This window comes from Lepidochelys olivacea, assembly GCF_965140295.1.
Source record: "Lepidochelys olivacea isolate rLepOli2 genome assembly, chromosome: 7".
Taxonomy (NCBI): domain Eukaryota; kingdom Metazoa; phylum Chordata; order Testudines; family Cheloniidae; genus Lepidochelys; species Lepidochelys olivacea.
The window spans coordinates 85819371-85843442 of record NC_140417.1 but is presented as its reverse complement, the minus strand read 5'-3'; the positions used below and the strand labels follow the sequence as shown (position 1 = coordinate 85843442).

The window sequence follows — 24072 nt, the reverse complement described above, 5'->3', positions numbered from 1 at the left end:
AGAGTCCCTTGGTGTGGGCTGACAGAGGATGCAGGCATACTCTGAATATCATAGCAGTTTGCACTCCTTGGACATTGCTTTCTAAAAAAGGGAGTTTCAGAGGCAGTAAATGGTCAAACCTGGTAAATTGTTTTAATTTGAGAATGGCTGGGGCCTCTCTCTCACCCTTACCCTTTTTTTTCTTGGGAAACCCAAAGAAGCCCTCTTCCTACTGAGGTTATTTCATGACTCAGAGGCTGGGGCCAGCAGCAGAAGGCTGTCATAGGGCAGGCTGGTGAAAGGGCTAGGAAGTAGGTGTGTCAGGGGTTATACATCTTGTATGACACATGCATTTGGCAATCCTGTTTGTGTATCTCAGGTAAAGTGTCATGCATTTCACAGAGATTGAGACTCCTTCACTGAACAGCCTTTGCCCAGGTGAGGAAGGGGATTTGGGTTGGGAGCTAGAAGACCTTGTGTTTCTTGGTTTCCTTTTCAGTTGAGCGCTGTTAACATTTTCTGTACAGTTCACAACTCTTAGCACTCACCAAAGCCTCAGATTCTTATCCCAAGAGTCAGCAACTATCATTCACCCTTCCCATTTTACAAATAACAAGGTCATAGCAGGCAGGGCAGGGAATAGAATCCCCATCTGTAATATGATAGAACCCAGTCTCACCACTGAGCCACCCAGCCTTTTAGGCTGAACGTGCTAACTCTGTGGATGTGGCTGACCTCTCTGTAACCACTGCCCTAACCATTAGATGGCACTCTCCTTCCAGAACTAGGATCAGGACCTAGGGATCCGTATATCCAACAGCCCCTGCTGCCTCCGAAACACCTTTTTAATCCATGGGAAAGTGTGTGTTGTCCACCTCTAGGGACTATTCCACACAGAGATAACAACCTACTTCTGATACTAGTTGCTTGTTCAAGTGCAAGAGATCTGTGTTCTGTATTTGAAGCTCCTGAGTTCAAACCCTGCTGCCTATCCTGTTGGGGAAAAATAACATATGATCATGTAATTAAAGACCATCTCAATGCTTCTGCACAGGGGGGCAGGATTAAGGTTGCATGGGTAGGAAATGCCAGAACTATGGTTAAATTTGAGTGCTTGACTGCAGCTTTAATCTTCTTTTAATAACATGTTTATGTATCTATGGGGAGAAAATGTGAACAGGGCACTGGACTTGTGACGAAGAAGACTAGGGTTCAATTCCCAGTTCTGCTACAGTGTTGCTTGGTGACCTTGGGCAAGTCACATTCCTCCTTGTGCCTCCACTTCCCAATCTGTAAAATGGGCAGAATGATACTGACATTTGTACGTCACTTTGAGGTCTGTGGATGAAAAGTGCTATATCAGAGCTGGGTATTATTATTATGCTGATTAATATTATACATACATAGTGAGTTTTGTCTAAATAGACTGGACCTCCCCTTAAATTGGTATGAGGACCCTGGAGTAATTGTAATTGTTATAAATTCATAGTGTTTTTAAGGCTGGAAGGGACCATTAGACCATCAAATCTGACCTGTATAACATAGGCCAAAGAATTGCACCCAGTTACCCTGAATTGAGTCCAGGAATTTGTGTTAGAATTTAGTCAATCTATAGTCAAAGACATCAAGAGATGGAGAATCCACCACTTCGTTGGTAGTTTGTTCCAATAGTTAATAACTTAAAAAAAACTGCGCCTTTTTTCTGATTTCCATTTATCTGGCTTTAACTTCCAACCATTGGTTCTTGTTATGCCTTTCTCCTCTGGATTAAAGTGCCCTTTAAGTACCCAGTATTTTCTCCCAGGCGTGGTACTCATACATCATAATCAAGTGACTTTTTTTATAAGCTAAGCAGATGGAGTTCTTTAAGTCTCACACTGTAAGACATTTTTTCCAGCCCTCTAATTCTTTGTGGCTCTTTTCTTTACCCTTTCCAATTTTCAACGTCCTTTGAAAATGTGGACACCAGTATTGGGTCTCATCAGATGCTGTATACGAAGATAAAATCGCTTTCCTACTCCTACTCCCCCGTTTATCATACAAGATTCCTGCAGGCCTTTTTGCCACAGTGCAGCATTGGGAACCCATACTGAAAAGTTTTTCTGCTACCACCCTTAATCTTTTCTAGAGTTGCTGCTCTCCAGAATACTTCCCTCTTCTGTAGGCATGGCATGCATTCTTTGTTCCAAGATGTATGACCTCATATTTGGCTATATTAAAACATTTTGTTTCTATGGGTCCAGATACCCTAGCAATCCAGGTTGCTCTGTATGACTGCCCTGTTCTCATTATTTACAACTTTGACGGTCTTTGAGTGCAGTACTCAATTGGCTTAATTGTAACTAGTCTACCAAATTTCTCAGGAGTGTTCCTTCTGGTCATCTTTCTTGATGGTTGGGACATACTTCTCTCAGCCAAGAAACCAAGTTCTTTGGTTGGTGCAGGCAAGCTTACAGCTGTTCCTTCCCCTCATCCCATGCAATACATCTTGGGCTCTTGCCTACTGCTTTTGAAAAGATAAGCTCCCCATTGTCTACAAGTGACTCTGCTTCCCTAATGCTTTTGCTGGTAGCTTTTGCGGGACAGTGTCAGCTAGGGCACCAGACTGGTTAAAATATGAAGGTAACAACCACATTTTCAATGTATGTAACTGATTTTTATTTTTTTTTTTAACTGAGAATCGGGAAAAAAATAAAAATCAAGATCCAGCCACCCTATGCACTGAAGTAACAAAGTAGCTCCTCTTTGTACAGCTAACCACTTCACAGACTTGACAGTGACAAAATGGTCAAGAGTAACACTTCAACCAGTTGGCACAGTTAACAATGATACATTGGCCAACACAAGTACTTCCTTATGATGCTATTTTCCTTGCTAACTACTTTTTTTTTTCCTGCTTAGGTCCAGAGCATTATTCGCTCCCAAACCAGTATGGGAATGCGTCACAGAGACCGTTCTACTACAGGAAATACTCTAAAGACTGGCTTCAGCTCTGCCTTGACAACATACTTTTTTGGATCTGATCTGAAAGGAAAGCTGACAATCTCAAACTTCTTAGAGTTCCAGCGAAAACTTCAGCATGATGTTCTGAAGCTCGAGGTGAGAATTCGTTGACTTTGGGCGGGGGCTGACTGACGTCAGTCATGGAGTGCCCTATTGTGGTGTACTGAGGTGATCACCTGAGGGCTATCTTCATGAGGGTGAGCGTGGGTGTGGGCGAGGAGGGAGAGCTGGTGCTATAAATGTATTCTAGCAGCTGCTGAGACATAGGAGTTATCATAATGAATCAGATTAGTGGTTCAATATCTTGTCGACAACACCAGATGCTTCAGAAGAAGGTACAAGTGATCCCGCAATAGGCAGTTATGAGATAAACTCTACTCGGGCAGGTTATCTGATCCTCAATAGTTAGAGAGTGATTTGTGCCCTGAATCACGAGGGCTCATGTCCTTTCCAGAACTCTTGGATTTTTAAAAAATTGCTATTATAACTCTGGATAGCCTTGTTTATATAAGGTTATGGCTACACTGGCACATTACAGCGCTGCAACTTTCTCTCTCAGGGGTGTGAACACCCCCCCGCCCCCCCACCAGCTCTCTCCCAGCGCTGGCGCGCGACCACACTCGCACTTCAAAGCGCTGCTGCGGGAGTGATCCCGCGGCCACGCTTTGAAGTTTCGAGTGTAGCCATACCCTTAGTGTTTGGTCCTTTTCGGAATCCTGCTAAACTCTTGGTTTCAGTGACATTTTGTGCCAATAACTTTCTCAGGTTAACTTGCATTGTGTGAATGGCTATCTTTGCATTAATTTTGGATTTTTCCGCCACTTAATTTAATTGAATGTCCTATTCTTGTATGATATGAGAGCATTAAGAAGCTCCCAGTCTACACATGCTCATATTCATTTATATGAGTTTAAGCACCTGTTGGTTTTTAAATGTAGCTATACTCAGAAAAGCAAGTATAAAAATAGCATTATGGAATTCCATGGTCACTTTCTCTCAATTTCCAAATAAAATCTACTCACTTTAAAGGTAAAATCTTTATTTTTCTGACTAGTAATCCTGCAAACTCAACCTGGGCTCTGAGTGACCAAGTGCAGTGTCTTACATTTCAGCCAGAAAGAACTATTTTGCAGGCTAAATAATCTCCTCACTTAAACTTGTGCAGCCCAGTTACTTCCAGTAAGGTGGCACAGGTGTAACTAGCTAAACCAGTAATGAACTCAAACAATTCTGTTTAATGTGCAAAAAGGAACAAAATCGAGTTGTTCTTTCTTCGCTGCTAACTGAAGTAAAAAGTAATCAATTTCTCATTAAATTAATCATTACAAATAATTAATCCTTAAAGTCAGCAAATGTGACTCTGAATACACACAGGGAGCAGATTGAGTTAGGAATATGCCATTTTTTATACTGCCATTTTTCAGACTAGAACGAACTACATTTTTTAGTTCCTCTGTGGTGTATAAGTTGGAAATAAGAAAAATAAACATTAAGAGTTGTGGAAAAAGTGAAACTAGTTTCACAATAATGAGGATTATAAACGAATAAGGTTATTTCATGCTCAGTGACTGCAACAGCACCATATTCCCTGAGTTTTCCAAACACCAACATTGCCCCCTCTACGTCATGCAAAAATTGTCCCTGAAATTCCTTCCTTGCCCATTACTCTAACCCACATAGTCCCTCCACTAACTCCCTCTTCCCCTTGTCACTGTTCTCAACGCCTTACATAACTTAGCCCCTCTCCAGTACCTGCTTTTGGTTGTTTCATGTCATGGAGCACTGTCATGGATGGGTATAAACTGTTCAGGCAGGGGAGGAAAGGTGGAGGAGTTGCACTGTATGTAAGAGATCAGTATGATTGCTCAGAGCTCCAGTACGAAACTGGACAAAGCCTGTTGAGTGTCTTTGGGTTAAGTTTAGAAGCGAGAGCAACGAAGATGATGTCCTGGTGGGCATGTGCTATAGACCACTGGACCAGGAGGATGAGGTGTAGGCGAGGCTTTCTTCAGACAATTAACTTAAGTTTCCAGAACACATGCCCAGGTTCTAATGGGGGACTTCAATCACCCTGACAATCAGCTGGGAGAGCAATACAGCAGTGCACAGACAATCCAGGAAGTTTCTGGAGATTGTTGGGGACAACTTCCTGGTGCAACTACTGGAGGAATCAACCACGGGCCATTCTCCTCTTGACCTGCTGCTTACAAACCGGGAAGAATTGGTAGGAGAAGTAGAAATGGGTGGCAACCTGGGCAGCAGTGACCATGAGATGGTTGAGTTCAGGATCTTCACAAAAGGAAGAAAGGAGAGTAGCAAAATACGGACCCTGGACTTCAGAAAAGCAGACTTTGACTCCCTTAGGGAACTGATGGGCAGGATCCCTTGGGAGGCTAATATGAGAGGAAAAGTAGTCCAGGAAAGCTGGCTGTATTTTAAAGAAGCCTTATTGAGAGCACAGAAACAAACAATCCCGATGGGCAAAAAGAATAGCAAATATGGCAGGCGACCAGCTTGGCTTAACAGTGAAATCTTCAGTGAGCTTAAACACAAAAAGGAAGCTTACAAGAAGTGGAAACTTGGACAGATGACTAGGGAGGAGTATAAAAATATTGCTTGAGCATGCAGGGGTGTAATCAGGAAGGCCAAAACACAACTGGAGTTGCAGCTAGCAAAGGATGTGAAGGGTAACAAGAAGGGTTTCTACAGGTATGTTAGCAACAAGAAAAAGGTCAGGGAAAGTGTGGGACCCTTAATGAATGGGGGAGGCAATCTAGTGACAGAGGATGTGGAAAAAGCTGAAGTACTCAATGGTTTTTTTTGCTTTGGTCTTCACAAACAAGGTCAGCTCCCACACTGCTGTCCTGGGCAACACATTATGGGGAGGAGGTGAACAGCCCTCAGTGGTGAAAGAACAGGTTAAGGACTATTTAGAAAAGCTGGATGCCTTCCATACATCCGAGGGTGCTGAGGGAATTGGCTGATGTGATTGCAGGGCCATCTTTGAAAGAGCATTATCTTTGAAAATTCATGGTGATTGGGGAAGGTCCTGGACAATTGGAAAAAAGCAAATATAGTGCCCATCTTTTAAAAAGGAAAGACGGAGAACCCAGGGAACTACAGGCTGGTCAGCCTCACCTCAGTCCCTGGAAAAATCATGGAGCAGGTCCTCAAGGAAACCATTTTGAAGCACTTGGAGGAGAGGAAGGTGATCAGGAACAGTCAGAATGGATTCACCAAGGGCAAATCATGCTTGACCAGCCTGATTGCCTTCTATGATTAGATAACTGGCTCTGTGGATATGGGGAAAGCAGTGGATGGGATATATCTTGACTTCAGCAAAGCTTTTGATATGGTCTCCCACAATATTCTTGCCAGCAAGTTAAAAAAGTATGGATTGGATGAATGGACTATAAGATGGATAGAAAGCTGGCTAGATTATCGGGCTCAACAGGTAGTGATCAATGGCTCGATGTCTAGTTGGTAGCTGGTATCAGGCGGAGTGCCCCAGGGGTTGGTCCTGGGGCCAGTTTTGTTCAACATCTTTATTCATGATCTGGATGATGGGATGGATTGCACCTCAGCAAATTTGCAGATGACACTAAGCTGGGCGGAGAGGTAGATACACTAGAGGGTAGATATAGGGTCCAGAGTGATGTAGACAAATTGGAGGATTGGGCCAAAAGAAATCTGATGAGGTTCAACAAGGACAAGTGCAGAGTCCTGCACTAAGCTTGAAGAATCCCATGCACTGCTACAGGCTGGGGACTGACTGGCTAAGCAGCAGTTCTGCAGAAAAGGACCTGGGGATTACAGTGAATGAGAAGCTGGATATGAGTCAGCAGTGTGCCCTTGTTGCCCAGGAGGCATATTGCGCTGCATTAGTAGAAGCATTGCCTGCAGATCGAGGGAAGTGATTATTCCCCTCTATTCAGCACTGGTGAGGCCACATCTGGAGTACTGTGTCCTGTTTTGGCCCCCCCAACTGGCTCCTTATTACTAGCAATGGGATGTGGCTACTAGCATCAAAACATTGGTGAAGTATAGCTTGAGAATACCAACACCAATTTGCTTTAGTGTGGTATTTTTAGGAAAATTTACTGGCCATTATTTCCTGATGGATGTGGAAAGGATGTGGACAAATTGGAGAGAATCCAGCAGAGGGCAACAAAAATGATTCGGGCTGGGACACGTGACTTACAAGGAAAGGCTGAGGGAACTGGGCTTGTTTAGTCTGCAGAAGAGAAAAGTGAGGGGGGATTTGGTTGTAGCCTTCAACTGCCTGAAGAGGGGTTCCAAAGAGGATGGAGCTTGGCTGTTCTCAGTGGTGGCAGATGACAGAACAAGGAGCAATGGTCTCAAGTTGCAGTGGGGGACGTATTATGCTATACAAAGCACACGGGCTCTTTTATAAGAGAGAAGGCAAATATGCCATATTTATTGAAAATACAACAGTTAGCATATGCTTTTCAGTCGCGCGCACACACACTCTCACTCTCCTGCCAGTTGCTGTTCTTATAGATACCAGTCTGGATCAATCTTGTGGCCAGCCAGATTGGTCTTATAGGGGAGTCAGGCTTTGTCAGTCACGATCCTATGCTCCTAGAGTAGTGGCAAGATGAACCCAAAATCCCATGGCAAAGCACCCTGTTCTTATTGTTCTTTTTCTCTGTTGAAATCTATGGATTTTGCTGTGTCAGTTTATGACCGGTTACTCCTTAATTCATATCTTTTAATGTAAAAACATTCCAAAACACCTCCGAGACGGTTATCCTGTCCTGGTTCCAGTTTAATCAATTGTCCTGTCTTTAGGGGTGCCAGCCTTCACCTCACGGTCGTCAACTTGCCCTTCCTTCATTATTGATGTGTGCTGATGATTTTCTGGTGTCGTTAAGTCTCTTTGCTCCTTTTTCCTTGACCATCTGGCTATAACAATGGCCTTCACATCTTATCTTTTCCTGATTCATACATTCCTCATTCACACAAACAGTCTTTTTACAGAGATCTTTGAGAATACAAACAGTGTCAGTTTATTTTGAATCTCCTTAACATAGATACAATACAAGATCCTGTCTTTTACTTACTAGACCTTAAAAACAATGAAATGTATATTTAACTAGAGTGCCTAATTTGTAATACATATGGGAAACCATAGTAGACATTATAACTTATCCTAAAACAAAAGGGTGACCATAGTCATAAGGATTCTTCTGGTCTGTCCCTACCTTAACATCAGTATAGACACTGGCAGTCTGTTAGATGCATTCCTACCAATGTCCCAGAGGGTCATTCCTTTCTGCTATTCAAAAAGGGTAGCTGGTAAAATGAAATCAAGACATACATTAGTACCTCTATTATATTACAATTATAAAATCCTGCTCCTACAGAGGTCTAGGTTGGATATTAGGAAACACTATTTCACTTGGAGGGTGGTGAAGCACTGGAATGGGTTACTTAGGGAGGTGGTGGAATTTCCATCGTTAGAGGTTTTTAAGGCCTGGCTTGACAAAGCCCTGGCTGGGATGATTTAGTTAGTGTTGGTCCTGCTTTGAGCAGGGGGTTGGTCTAGACGACCTCCTGAGGTCTCTTCCAACCCTAATCTTCTATGATCCCCACCACCACCACCACCGCCTCCTCTACTCCACCAATGATGTTAACTTTGTTCATTCATTCATCAGCTTCTCACGCACACATCTCTGTGGTTTCGTTCATGTGATTTCCTATGTGAGGAACATTCTTCTGAGTTCATTCATCACTTTATTCATATTCATGTATTTCCTAAAGACCCATTTCTGCAATGAAGCGGATGGAGTTTCTAGCTGACTTGTACTTATAAGTTTGAAGAGTAATTATGAATAACTTGTCTTTATTTCAAAAAGTAGTAATATAACTTAACCTTGTATTACCAAAGCCCTGCAAAGCACCACCTTGATCTCTCGAGTAATTTTTGAACCCCTTCTCCTTGCATTGACTTTTTGTCTTTAGGTAGTAATCTCCTTTGGGCAAGGCATGTTCCTTCTTATTCTGTTTAGAAAATGTCTAGCACATTATGGCAATATCAGAAACCAATCCCTAAGGGTCACTCTCTTATATGGTCCTAATTATCCATGGCTGCTGCCTGCTTTAAAAAGAGATGGGGGGAGGAGGAGAAATCAAGCAATTCTGAGGAACGCTTCCAATATATGATCAGCTGGTGCCTTTTTTTTTGAGTGAGTTTAAAAAATCACTATCAGTAATACTCAAGGTTGTTTTGAGTGCTATAACTGCAGAATAGAGTTTGAAGAAAAACTGTTTACTTCTCTAAAGGGATAGATTTATGTATGTTTCAACCACTGATTTGAAATTGTAAAGCAGCTGTTCTCACAGTGGGAAGCTCAGATTTTTCTTCCAGGAAAATGCAAAAAGGGACATTATCTTACTTTGGGCTCAGCCTACAGAAAACCATCTATTGTATTTAACATACTGTATGGTTAGTTTCTTTTGCTGATTGCTAAGGTGAAAGAACTCTTTCTAGCTAAGTTAACAGCCTTCCCTGTTGTTGTGGTTTTTTTTATATTATCAAAATGTTCACACGTTTCGAGAAAATTTCAGCTGAAACCCCCTCTGAATAGAATTGTATCAGGTAAAGCCTGAATATGTTTCTCATTCTCTACAGGAGAAATGCCAAGACAACACTTAAGAAACACTGGAACAGTGAAGTCCTCTACTTCCTCCTTTTGCTTACTTTTTTAAACTTAATTATATTTCCCATAATTTTGTTAAAATCTCAGCAATTTGCTCCATCATGGATGTGAAGAGTAAAAGTAACCTAAACTGGGGAAAAAACAGAAGCTTTTAACAACATAATAGAACTCTCCTGTGGTTTGGGTACTTCCATGATTTATTTTCCTCTCCACTTATACCTTACTGCTTAGTTACCGTCTTTTAAATTGGAATTTGGCATGCAATGTAGTTTATGGTTCCCACTACATAAATTAAAACATGTATGAACTATGCAGTTGATTGATTGCCCTCCATATGTTGCTTTTTCTTACTGGATAGATGATGTATTATAATGGTGAGTTAATGCAGATATTTCCTCCCTTGTTGTCACTCTGCAAGAGACAAATGCTGAAATGTTTCTCCTTTGAAAAAGCAAGCTGAGCCATCTCTGTTCACTCTTGAGCAGTGGTGTAACCAAGTACTCTGTCCTGTTGGTATACGCAGTGTTTTGCCTGTATAATACCGTCTGGATGATGGTGATCCACTCATTTGAAATAAGGGCAATTTCACATTATACATTATACTATTTCTGCTTCTTAGCTTTTTCTTATAGGTGCCACTGAGGACGGGTAAGGCGATAGAGGGAGAGAGAGATCGGTAAGACACTGGCAGCCAGTGTTGTTGTTGTTATTATTGGGTGTTTCTAAAAGAGGAACTAAACATTTTATTATTAATATTTCAGAAGGTCTCCTCCCTCCCTCTTAAAATGCTTGGTACCAGTAATGACTTAAAAGTTAGTCTAATTTCTCTTCCAACTGGCTCCTTATTACTAGCAATGGGATGTGGCTACTAGCATCAAAACATTGGTGAAGTATAGCTTGAGAATACCAACACCAATTTGCTTTAGTGTGGTATTTTTAGGAAAATTTACTGGCCACTATTTCCTGATGGCCTAACATTTGGGATGGAATCCAATTTTGACTCACTCAGTCTGTTCCATAGGTTTGGTGGCTCAGAATTAGTCTGCCAAATGTACATGGAAATGGTAGCCAGGCCTTGCACTTAATGTGGGACCAGCAGACGCTCCTGGTGCAAGTGCCAGGATTGCTCCCTGTCAAAGGCTCCTTGTCTAGTAGTGGAGAACAGAGATACAAAGTGAAAAGCAATGGGATTTTCTGAAAATGGTGTTACAACCCCAGGCCTCATTTCCATTGTCCTAAAATCCTGTTTCTCTTGAAGGGAAGAGGTTGCTGTGGGGGGAAGTCAACAGCCTGCAGGATGACTCTGCATCCCTGAAGACAGTCCTTGTTTTCAGGGCCTGTCTTGGCACTCAAGTAGATTTTCTTTTTTTCTTTGCTTATTTTTAATAAAAACAAATTGTAAGAAGCGCATTTGGCACCTTGCTCTAAACAGAGCACATGCACACACTGCATGGAGTCCTAAAATTATCCCTTTTTAGGATTTGGCTTTATTGATAACTCTATTAGCAACAGCAACAAACTTCAGCCTCCGGCTTCTCCACAAGTTCAGCTGTTCTTGGGGCTCTCCTGCTGTATCGCCTCTGTCCCAGAAAGATACTCCAAACCTTATATCCTGGCTGGAGCTAACAAGAAGCCAGCTTGAATCAGAAGTAAATACTTTACATCCTTATGCTGGGTTCCAGTTCCTGAAGTTAGGGTGACTCAGATGAATTCTTCATTCTTTTGCCAGGTCTTACAAATAACCACCATTACACCCTGTAAAATGTCATCTGAAATATTGTTTACAATTCTTATCACCTATGATCAAGAAAGATTAATTCAAACTGAAACAGGTGCAGAGAAGAGCTACTAGGATGACTAGGGGAAATGAAGGGCCTATCTTTTGAGAAGAAGCTGGAAGAACTCTACTTGTGTAGTCTCTCAAAAAGAAGACTGAGAGGGGATATGGTTGCTCTGTATAAATACATCCAGAGAGTAAACACCATAGAGGATGAAGAACTATTTAAGTTAAAGGACAATGTTGGCTCAAGAAAAAATGGGAATAAACTGAAATTTAAGCCCATTGCTCCTTGTCCTATCCTCAGAAGTTAAGGAGAACAATTTTTCTCCCTCCTCCTTGTAACAACCTTTTATGTACTTGAAAACTGTTTTCATATCCCTTCTCTTCTCCAGACTAAACAAACCCAGTTTTTTTTAATCTTTCTCTCATAGGTCATGTTCTCTAGACCTTTTATCTTTTTTTTTGCTCTCCCCTGGACTTTCTCTATTTGTCCACATGTTTCCTGGAATGTGGCGCCCAGAACTGGACACAGTACTCCAGTTGAGGCCTAATCAGGGTGGAGTACAGTGGAAGAATTACTTCTTGTGTCTTGCTTACAATACTCCCGCTAATGCATCCCAGAATGTTGTTTGTGGGTTTTTTTGCAACATGGTTACACTGATTCATATTTAACTTGTGATCCAGTATGACCCCCCAGATCCCTTTCCACAGTACTCCTTCCTAGGCAGTCATTTCCCGTTTTGCATGTGTGTAGCTGATTGTTCCTTCCTAAGTGCCGTACTTTGCATTTGCCCTTATTGAATTTCATCCGGTGTCTTATGTTCCTAAAGTTCATGCTTCAGATGGTCACCTATAGGGGTCAGGGGTCGTTCGCCCCCCAATACATCCTCTGTGTGTGGTTTTTTTGTTTGTTTTGTCTGTCTCTTTCCTCAGAAGTATCAGAGATGGCCATGACTGGACATGGGACACGGAACAGAGGGCCAGTTTTCTGAGGTGTCACTGAGCATTCTCTCTATCACATGCTTAGCTGGCTGGTTCTTGCTCACATGTTCAGGGTCTAATTAATCACATGGAATTAGGAATGAATTTTCCCCCAGGTCAGATTGGCAGTTACCTTGGGGTTGATTTTTCCTTCCTTTTCAGCATGGATTGGAGGTCACTTGCTGGGATTTCTTGTATGCAGATCATATCAATAGCATGTTGATGAACAAGAACACTGATTAAGTGTCACTTGGCTGTCGATAAACCCTCAGTGATGAGTTGTAAGACTCCACATGTGGGCCTAATGGCATGGAACCCAAGAGATTGCACATTCTTAGGATTACTGGAAGCGGCGATACTGGGATTCTTCAAGTATGAACTTACAGAAGTTGGTTTTCTAGGAGGATCATTCACTTCCTTGGACTGTGCTGGGTACTGACAGCTGGCACCACAAGAACGCTGATTCATTTCCACCCTTGCTGGGAGTTTCAGGATACATCTCACTTTAAGAATTCCCTGCCATTGCAGAGGCCTCAGGCATTGCTGCACCTTGGTCCCTCCTACTGTCTGTGGCACATAACAATTTAGTCTCCTGTAGGCTATAATATTTTGGTCTAAGGTTGCATCTTGGATTTAGTGCAGATGCTGGGTGGTATTGGTGGCCTGTGATATATAGGGGGTCAAACTGGATAATTTGGTGGTCCCTTCTGACCTTTTAAATTCTGCAACTGATATTTGGTCCGTTTTTTGTAAAACCCTACCTACAGACTACTACAAATCTTCTGTCATGGTTACCATAGTGAAATAAGATTGCTGCACAATTAGTGACTGTATGAAAGCGTGTTTTCCGACTGCTATAATTTATGTGGGTGAAAAGATGATTGATCTCAGTTGGATTCTTGACTATTGACCAGCCGTTGTGATGGAAATAAGAGTGTAGCAATGTCAGATTGGTTGAGCTCCATAAGCTATTAAACACTGCAAGAATCTATAAATCAAACAGTTAGAGAAAAGGTTTTTTGAAAGCCAGTTGTAACTTTTCCAATTGAATTTACCAAACTGTCACGGGGTGCACTCACCGCTAGTGGTGCCGCCCCCTGGCCAGGCTGGGGATTAGTTCTGCCAGGTTTTGCACCCACCCCCTCTCCAAAGGTATCTTTCTGATCGTCCTCTTACCTGCGGACCTCTCTTGCTCCAGGAACCGCAGCCTCCTCTTCATGACTCAGCCCTCTGGCCAGGTCACTATGTGGTTTCCCCTTCCAGGAGTACCAGAGTCTTTCCAGGTTGAATCATCCCAGGCAGTCCAGTGTCCCCTACCTGGTCTGTGCCATGTCCCCACTGGCTGGTAGGGGAACTCGGGCCCACCCTCAACTCTAGGTTCCAGCTCAAGGGCCATCTAATCAGCAGCTAAGGTCTGTGCTCCTGTTCCTTGCTGCTTTTCCCCTGAGCCTTCTCCTATCTTCCTGGCTTCCAGCCTCTCAACTCCTTCCTCTCAGGGAGTGACTACAGCCTACCTTTCTGCAACCTCCTCTGTTCTCTGATTCTGTGATTTATACAGGACCCTCCTGTTCCTGGCTAGCTGAGCCTTATTTAATCAACCTCTGCTCCCTGACTTCTCCTCCAGGTGCAGCCCAGGGACTTAATTGGCCTCCTAGGCCACCTTAACCCTTTCAAGCCTTGTGTGCGGTGAACACCCCATCACACAGACAAAAAGTTTTGCGGTGTAACTTACTACTCGAGTAGCTTGCATCTTAGACTGTAGCTTCAAAGAAATTGTGTATAAACTGTTTTCGTAAATTAGCTGTGATATGGTAATCTTCAGACTAGGAATTGAATGGAGCCTACCTCATATTTGCCTGTTATTTACTCTTCATAACACAAGAACTAGGGGTCACCAAATGAAATTAATAGGCAGCAGGTTTAAAACGAATAAAAGGAAGTATTTCTTCACACAGTGCACAGTCAACCTGTGAAGCTCTGTGCCAGAGAATGTTGTGAAGGCTAATACTGTAACAGGGTTCAAAAAAGAACTAGATAACTTTATGGAATACAGGTCCATCAATGGCTATTAGCCAGGATGAGCAGGGATCGTGTCCCTATCCTCTGTTTGCCAGAAGCTGGGAATGGGTGACAGGGAATGAATCACTTGATGATTACAGGTGCTGTTCATTCCCTCTGGGGCACCTGGCATTGGCCACTGTTGGAAGACAGGCTACTGGGCTAGATGGAACTTTGGTCTGACCCAGTATGGCCGTTTTTATGTTCTTATATACATGGAGTGAGTCATTGAACTATCAGATGGTAACAGCTATTGGTCATTACTGACCAGGACAGTATCTGAACCAGTGATCAAGAAGAAAAAGGTTTCTTTATCCTGTCAACAGTTGTATGAGCCACCCAGTCCCTCTGTATGTATACCACTTCTCCTGCTGCTTAGTTTTCTGTCCATATACTTATGTAGCTTTGTCGTCTTTTCCCTCCATCTCCAGTTTAATCTGCTTCCTTTTTCATGTCCTTCCCTTGCTGTTGCCCATCTCTCCTCTCTCTCTTTCTTTGCTACATCACTTCCCTCTCATTTATAAACACTCACTCTGGCATATGTTTACCCAGTTTCACCCATTCCTTCCTTCCTTTGTCTCCCCTTCCCTCCTTGAAGTAATCAGGTGCTCACCTATGACTGGCAAATGGATGGAAACTCATGTATGCTGGCCCAGGTAACAGCAGTAGCTGACTGCATGTAGTGGTGGTGGTGATGGTGTTAATAGGCTGCCTGTCCTCTCCCCTCTATGATAATCATTGCTGCAGAGTTATAAGGAAGTGACTCGGTTACTTTCAGACACCTTAAAGTGAAACCTGAACACTGAAGGTACAGGGGCAGGAAATGTGTAAATCTATCTATCTTAACACTAGATCCACTTAATTTCCATATTTTCATTTTCTTCTCCATGTGCTGATTATTAAATAATTAGTTGCAAGGATTAATCTCGCAGTACATCTGCTTTTTGTGTTCCTATGTTGAAGTCCGATTTGTACAATATTGCTTTATACAGTACCAGCACAATGGGGTCTTGGACCATGACTCAGGCTCCTAGGCACTACAGTAATACAAATAATAAGAGTGTTAATTCTGGTGCACAGATGGTTGTTATGTGGAAATGAAGTCATCAACATAGATTTAACTTTACCTCCTGATGAAGTGAAATATTTAAAAAATAGAGGAGAGGGAGAAAGGAGAACACAGTCAAAAGAAAAATGAGGTACTATCGAAGAATGTGAATGAGCAATAAAGTGTGTTAGTAATAAATGGTGTTCTAACTGTAGCACTGGTATACACCCCTCGTGGCCTTGAGCAAGCTACATAAATTGCCTCCATTTCCCCATTAATAACATGAATATAATTAGGGCTGTCAAGCAATTAAAAAAAGTAATCGCAATTAATCACACTGTTAAACGATAACAGAATACCATTTATTTAAATGTTTTTGGATATTTTCTAAATTTTCAAATATATTGATTTCAATTACAACACAGAATACCAAGTGTGTACAGTTCTCACTTTATATTTTTTATTACAAATATTTGTGCTATAGAAAACAAAAGAAAAAGTATTTTTAATTCACCTCATACAAGTACAGTAGTGCAGTCTCTTCGTCATGAAAGTTGAACTTACAAATGTAGAATTATGTACAAAAAACCCTGCATTCAAAACAAAACAAAATGTAAAACTTTAGAGCCTGCAAGTCCACTCAGTCCTACTTCTTGTTCAGCCAGTCACTCAGACAAACAAGTTTGTTTACATTTACAGGAGATAATGCTGCCTGCTTCTTGTTTACAGTGTCACCTGAAACTGAGAACAGGCATTCGCGTGGCACTGTCCTAGCCAGTGTTGCAAGATATGTATATGCCAGATGCGCTAAAGATTCATATGTCTCCATCTTCAACCACCATTCCAGAGGACATGTTCATGCTGAAGATGGGTTCTGCTTGATAACGATCCAAAGCAGTGCAGACTGACTCATGTTCACTTTCATCGTCTGAGTCAGATGCCACCAGCAGACGGTTGATTTTCTTTTTTGATGGTTTGGGTTCTGTAGTTTCCGCATCGGAGTGCTGCTCTTTTAAAACTTCTGAAAGCATGCTCCACACCTTGTCCCTCTCAGATTTTGGAAGGCACTTCAGATTCTTAAACCTTGGGTTGAGTGCTCTAGCTATCTTTAGAAATCTCACATTGGTACCTTTTTTGCATTTTGTCAAAATCTGCAGTGAAAGTGTTCTTAAAATGAACAACATGTGCTGGGTCATCATCCGAGACTGCTGTAATATGAAATAAATGGCAGAATGCAGGGAAAACAGAGCAGGAGACGTACTATTCTCCCCCAAGGAGTTCAGTCAAAATTTAATTAACGCATTTTTTTTAACAAGTGTGATCAGCCTGGGAGCATGTCTTCTGGAATGGTGGCCAAAGCATGAAGGGGCATACGAATGTTTAGCGTATCTGGCATGTAAATACCTTGCAATGCCAGCTACAAAAGTGCTATGCAAATGCCTGTTCTCACTTTCAGGTGACATTCTAAATAAGAAGCAGGCAGCAGTATCTCCTGTCAATGTAAACAAACTTGTTTGTCTTAGCGACTGGCAGAATAAGAAGTTGGACTGAATGGACTTGTAAGCTCTAAAGTTTTACATTGTTTCGTTTTTGAGTGCAGTTATGTAACCAAAAAAAAATCTGCATTTGTAAGTTACACTTTCATGATAGAGATTGCACTTCAATACTTGTATGAGGTGAATTGAAAAATACTATTTCTTTTGTTTATCATTTTTACAGTGCAAATATTTGTAATAAAAAATAATATAAAGTGAGCACTGTGCACTTTGTATTCTGTGTTGTAATTGAAATCAATATTGAAAATGTAGAAAAACATCCAAAAATATTTAATACATTTCAATTGGTATTCTATTGTTATAAGTGTGATTAAAACTGCTGTCAAACGCGATTAATTTTTTAATCACAATTAATTTTTTTGAGTTAATCACGTGAGTTAACTGCAATTAGTTGACAGCCCTAAATATAATACTTAATTCACCAGAGTGTTTATAAAGATTGAATTAATCCTTAAAATGATTTGACATAAAGATGCTGTATAAGTGCTAATTATTGTTTGGAGCCACTTTATAGCTAGCATAGTTAGGCTATGTCTACACTACGGACCTTACAGCAGCATACTGTACTGTTGCAGCTGTACCACAGTAAGGTCTCCTGTGTAGCTGCTGTATGCTGATGGGAGAGAGCTCTCCTGTCAACATAATTAACCACCCTCAACGAGCAGCAGTAGCTATGTTGGCAGGAGAGCGTCTTCCACTGACGTATCGCTGTCCACACTGGCACTTTTGTTGGTGAAACTTGCGTAGGTTGGGAGGGTGGCTTTTTTCACGCCCTTTACTGTCAAAAGTTTTGCCAACAAAAGTGCTAGTGTAGACAAAGCCTTAGATTGGGTTGAGATTTGCACACAGAAGTTAAACTTTTTTGTTATGTCTGATGAATACCATGTATTCTTCCCCAATTGATGGCACTTACTGTTTAAGATTCTCTGAAAATTTGTTTTATACTCAGTTACATGTTAGCCCGAGTTATAAACAGTTTAAAATGGCCACCTACAAAAGTTTTGTGGTGCTTCTAGCTTTTTTAGATTCCTCCAGAAAATAAATTCTTGAAGTTCTTTTGTTTTTTGACTGAAAAACTCCCGCATTTCTACATTCAGAGAATGTTAAAGTTCAGCCAGTTCAGAGAATGTTAGTTTATTTATGGGTCATTTTTTTTCATTTGTTCACATAATGAGTAATAACTCTTTCTGTCTCTGTTGCAATGATTGCCTTCAATATTTTTGTAGTTCCATATATTTGTTGTCAAATATTCTAGAATTTAAGCTTTCATTTAAAAAAAAAAAATCACTTCTAGCCCCGAGGATTGCTATTAATAATCTTTAAATCACTAATGTGGTAGCTATGAAGTAAACCGTAGGAAAAGTTCACATTGTTGTCCTCCTGAATCTGAGGTGGCCTGAAAAATGATTCCGAGATTTGTGGACTGCCTCGTCTGTCAATAGTGTTTAAAACTCTGAAAGCTAGTGTATAATGATTTAAATGTCAACATTGTTCCTTTTAGTAGAAACATCAGCTAACATGACAAATAGTTTTGATGACAAATGAATTTGATGGGCTCTTCGTTGTCAAATCTGTTCGACACTTGCACTTGATGACCTGCTGGTTGAGTGATTAAATCATTTGTCACCTCAAGTTTTGATGACTGAAACTTCAAATGATGAAAGTGTTGGTATCCCCTTGTAGATTATTCCAAAATCTAAAGCAAGGGTTATATTTTATTAGTGTGCAAATTTTGGATTTATGAACACCGTTAGTCTTAACAGTATGTATTTAAATTGTGATGTCTTTCCTGCAATATTTTAGGTCACATTAATTTATCAGAACATGTAATTTATGATGAATATCCTGTGTATAAATGATTTTGCATAAATTACTTTCAGTGGAGAATGGGTCGTACAATGTATTTTTTCAGGATAAATTACCAGAGAATGCCTTACAGCTCAGCCAATTAAGAGATTCATCAGTTTAGTGACTGAGCTATAACCAAGCACTCCCTTCTAGAGCTTGCCCAAGTGTGCAGGAGAATTGCTCTTCTGCAGATTTCTGAAGTTTTAGATTGCCTCTGTTAAGAAGAAAGAATAGTAAAGCTAGTGTAGATCTGCTCTTCAAATGTGAAATGCAAAATTATCTATAAAGTATTTGTCTTTGCTTTACTTTCTATTAAAGTTGAACTGGATAGTTAATGAGGAAGTGAGTTTGGGCCTCCTGTGCTATGAGTAAATTATCAAAGTGCTCAGTGATAACATATTTGTCCCCTAACCTGGTTACAGAGCTTTCATTTGATAGTGAAGACAAGACCCAAATCATGCTAAGCCATCATCCTGTGATGTCAGCTGCGGGCATCTGCGATGACACAGAAAAATATTCTGATATATTTTCAGTCTGTTGAGATATGCCATTGGACTATGTAGGGGAGGGAAAAACAAATATTAAAAATGTTTTCTTAAAGTGCACAGCATTCCAACCATGGTCTAGTTAGTGGGAGGGATATTAAGCATAGAAATCTTGAAATTAACTTTCATTTTTAACAGGGAGGAGACAGCAGCAGATTAAAAAGTGGAATGGATGAGGTTCTGGCAAAGAATCAGGAAGAAATAGACTAAATTATGTGTAGCTATTTGAATGTATTCCAGTCTGCTGGATTTGATGAATTCTACTCTGGAGTGCTAAAGGAAGATGCAGGGCTCGTGCCTGTGCTGATGGTTATTGCTAAGACAGCAGAGGTCCCAAGGGGTGGAAAAGGACAAACAGTGCCTATTCCAAGAGTGAGAGCCAGAGAATTAAAGCAGTAAGCTGAATTTTAATACTTGGTATGTTGATAGGACAATTAATAAAATAGTTGATTTTTAAGCACCTAAGGGAAGAAACGTAACAGTTTGGTATGGATGTTTAATTACTATTATATTGCCTGTGAGCTTCTTCTCTTAGCTTGGATAAGAAAAACCTAGTGTGCAGTTGTGAATTAGCTGGAGCTACAACATGGATGACACAATACTGAAGAAAACTGAACATATGCTTATGGGGAGGACAGGTCTGTGCGTGGAGAGGACTGTTCATGCAGATTGTTCTCTGCCACATGAAATGGGGAAGTCCTCTGGCCCTATCACGGATTGTCCAGTCCCACCCTGGACCTCCTGATGTCACTCCCCATGTTCAGGATCTATGCTGGAGGAAGCTAAGATTGGGGAGGCTGAGAGTAGAAGTGGGTAGACTGATGGTAGATCTTGGAGAACGCTCCCCTTCTGATCTCAGGAATTCCCAGTAAAAGGTTAGTTTATCTTTTATGTGGAGCCCCCTGACCTTGGGTTCCACAAGGATCAGTAGGGGAGGGAGAGGAGTCTGTGAGATTTCCTTCCCAGAACCAGCTCCTGCATGTGGGGATGGCTCAGGCCATCAATTATTAATGAGTCAGTGTCAAGCTGGGAGGAGTTGCTGAGTGGGGTCCCACATAGGTCCATAGTAGTTTCAATGCCATTACAACATGTTATGGTCTTAATGGAGAGCATGATAATCAGATTTGGAGATATCATAAATGATAGTTAGAATTTAGTAGTCTCTACCAGTTAAAAATGAGCTGTACTAAACACAACTAGATTTATTTCAGACAACTATAAAATGCTTTTTGTAAGGAAGTGCAACCAATCCTACAAATATGGAAAATGGGGAATGCTAACCAGGCAGCAGTTGTAAAAAGGGGTCTGGTCTAGGCAGTTATTATTGCATTAGCTCAGGGGTGGGCAAACTTTTTGGCCCGAGGGCCACATCGGGTTGCGAAACGGTATGGAGGGCTGAGTAGGGAAGGCTGTGCCTCCCCAAACAGCCCCTGACTGCCCCCCTCAGAACTCCCAACCCATCCAACCCCTCCCCCACTCCTTGTCCCCTGACCGCCCCCTCCTGGGACCCCCTGCCCCTAACCACCTCCCCAGGACCCCACACCCTATCCAACCCCCCCGCTCTCTGTCCCCTGACTGCTCCAACCCCAATCCTCACCCCTTCCCCCTGACAGGCCCCCTGGGACTCCCACACCTATCCAACCTGGGCCTCCTGCCCCTTATCCAACCCCCCCCCCCCCATCCCCTTACCCTAACCATGCCACTCAGAGCGGCAGCACAGGCTTATCTGAAAGCCTGGGAGGTGGGCAGTCGCAAGCCGCACTGCCCGCATGGCGGTGTTGCCTCAGGGAAAGGGGGACAGCGGGGGAGGGGCCAGGGGTGAGCCTCCCCAGCCGGGAGCTCAGGGGCTGGGCAGGACAGTCCCGCGGGCTGTAGTTTGCCCACCCCTGCATTAGCTGTATGAAATATTCAGTTATATCAATGGACAGGATCATGTGAAACAATCAGAGTAATTTCTGTGCATTGGTTAGGGATTAGTTGGAGCCTGGTGTTGAGTTTTTGTACCACATAGCCAAAAACTGGAAAGAATTCAGGGTCGAATAGCAAAACTGATTAAAGGCTTTAAACATAAGACTGAGGAAAAGTTATGAGACCTGGGCATGTGCATCTTAAAGGAAAGACAGAAGGGAGACATAATTCTCTCAGTAAACATAAAGATTTGCTAAAAAGAAGACTGGGACCACTAATTATAATCAATCAGTAAGGGTAGAACAAGTAGTAATGAGCCTAAATTGCAACAGGGAAAATTTAAGTAAAATATTAGAATACTTCTCTAACTGATCAGAACCATTAGGAAAGGAAGGTGACATTTGAGTGGTTAATTTATCTTCACTGGAGATACTTTACACCAATTTATCAGAGGACACAGTTACATTAATCCAGTCACAGTATGGTAGACTAAAAGACCAACCGGAGGCCTTTTCCCACCCAAATTAATCCTTAAGGAGAAGACTGGAGTTTGCTTGAAAGACAAACTCTTGGGCCTTGCCTACACAACCACTTATGTTGGCAAAACTTATGGTGCTCAGGGGGTGTGCCTGAGCAAAATCAGCTTCACTGGCATAAGTGGTAGTATGCACAGGGCTATAGTGGTGGGAAAGCTTCTCCCAGCAACATAGCTACCGCCTCTCGTTGCGGGTGGTTTAGTTATGTCGACGGGAGAGCTCTCTCCCGTCGGCATAGAGCTGCTACACAAGAGATCTTACAGCAGCACAGCTGTGTCATTACAGCTGCACTGCTGTAAGCTTTCTAATGTAGACATGGCCTTACTCAAACACACAGCAGGGATAACAGAAAGTTATGGGCAACACACATTTTTTTGCACGTTTTTAGTTTAATCATTTGAAAGTTATACTTCAAATCATAAGTATTAATTTGCTACTTTACTAAATGTCAAATTAAGATGTTTGGGGCAGGCTGTGGATTCTGAATTTTGCTGATAATAATTTCAGTAACATTTTATGTTGAGGTCAGGAAAGACAGTGACATCTTCTAGCCCTGTATATTGGATCTTAAAATCGTTACACCTGTACATACAGAAAATTGTAGAAGTCCTGTACGATTGGGCTCACGGTAACTAAGATATACAAAATATGACTTCACAGTTTGCGAGGTACAAAAATAATTTAAAAACATGTAATTGGAACTTCCCGAGATGCTTTTAAACATGTTTTATACAAAATACATAGAGTGGTTTAAAAGTTCTCTTGGAGCTCATTTGTGATGAACTCCACAGTTCATTTGTAGCTTTGCTGCTCATGAGTTTGTGTTGGTTGTATTACTAATGTGATCATCTTTATAGCAGGCCAACCATCATGCAATCTGTTTATCTTTATATGTTAGACTAGATATTGTAGATATTTAGCAAAATTACAGGAAAAAGGTAGAACAGGAAGTGAAGAGTTCTGTGTCCAGCTGAAATTGACATCTAAATACAGTTATACTAATAACTACTTGCTTCCTTTTTCTTTATTAAATTATTTGTGTAAATCAAAGCTTTTGGTGTTATAAAACCAACCTCATTTATGTTGATTTATGAAAGGATGCTGCAATTTCAGTTTTTAGGACATCTGGTGCTAGATTTCTAGAGATACTGAGCATTGACAACTCCAGCTAACATAAATGGTAGTAGCAGTTTCTTGGAACCTCTGAAAATATAACTCAATTTTATATATATATATATATATATATATATATATTAATTGCATTGTCAAACAGTGGATTTTAACATCATTGACTGAAGACCAGGCTAATTAGAATAGAGCACCTTTGTTCATTCTCTCTCACACCCACACACACACACCCCTTTAGTTTACTTACTGAAGACCTCTGTAATCCCAATGGTCAAACTACAGGAGACTGGAGTGTACTGATAACCAGCCTTTGCCCAGCTGCTGTCCCAGACTCTGTGCAGGGAAGGAATCACCACAGCAATTTTGGAAGCTTCAGAGATTTCATTTTTATTTTGAAATACACGTTTACTCATTCATAATGTCCAAATTATGATGTTTAAATGCAAACAAAGCTTATGAAAGCTCCAGTGAGGCTGCAGGATTTTCGTCTTCTGAGAAAATCCAATATGGTTCCTACGTGGATACTGTGCAGGATCCACAAATCTGCCACAGTATTTCAGTAATTGCGGAAAACCGATGAGCAAATAGTGAACAAAATGACTGGATTCCTTTTTTTAAACCTCATCAGAGATTGTCATCTCTTTAAATAACCAGCAGTTTTGGTTTCCAAAGTTTGAAGCATTCAGCTTTGAAAAGGAATAAACTCTCATGTATGAAATTTGTTTGACATTCATTGTCATCCTTATTTTATTTAAACAAAATATTTCAATGTCTTCCATCTTATAGATTCACTTTAAATTCTGAAGACACAGCTATCCTAGGTCAGCTTCCTACATCTTCACTAAAAGTCACTGTTTTAGCTGCTGATTTTGATATTGCTGCAGTAATGATGTAGGAAGCAGAATGTCAACTTGATTCTCATTGTTAGATTGAATTTGGAAGTACTGAAAGAAGTTTAAAAAACAAACTTAGTTTGCTTGGTAAATTGAGCAACAAAGTCAAATGGAGACTAAACATAA

General features: G+C 41.3%; 1 protein-coding gene across 2 annotated transcripts in view; it reads left to right on the top strand.

Moving 5' to 3' along the window:
- The window catches only part of MICU1 (mitochondrial calcium uptake 1), a 214036-nt gene that overhangs the window by 125787 nt on the left and 64177 nt on the right, over positions 1-24072 (top strand). For both annotated transcript variants that reach the window (XM_084634526.1, XM_084634527.1), the window contains one exon: positions 2881-3078. In XM_084634526.1, coding sequence (XP_084490652.1) covers positions 2881-3078 — 198 coding nt within the window. The remainder of the gene's footprint in view (positions 1-2880; positions 3079-24072) is intronic.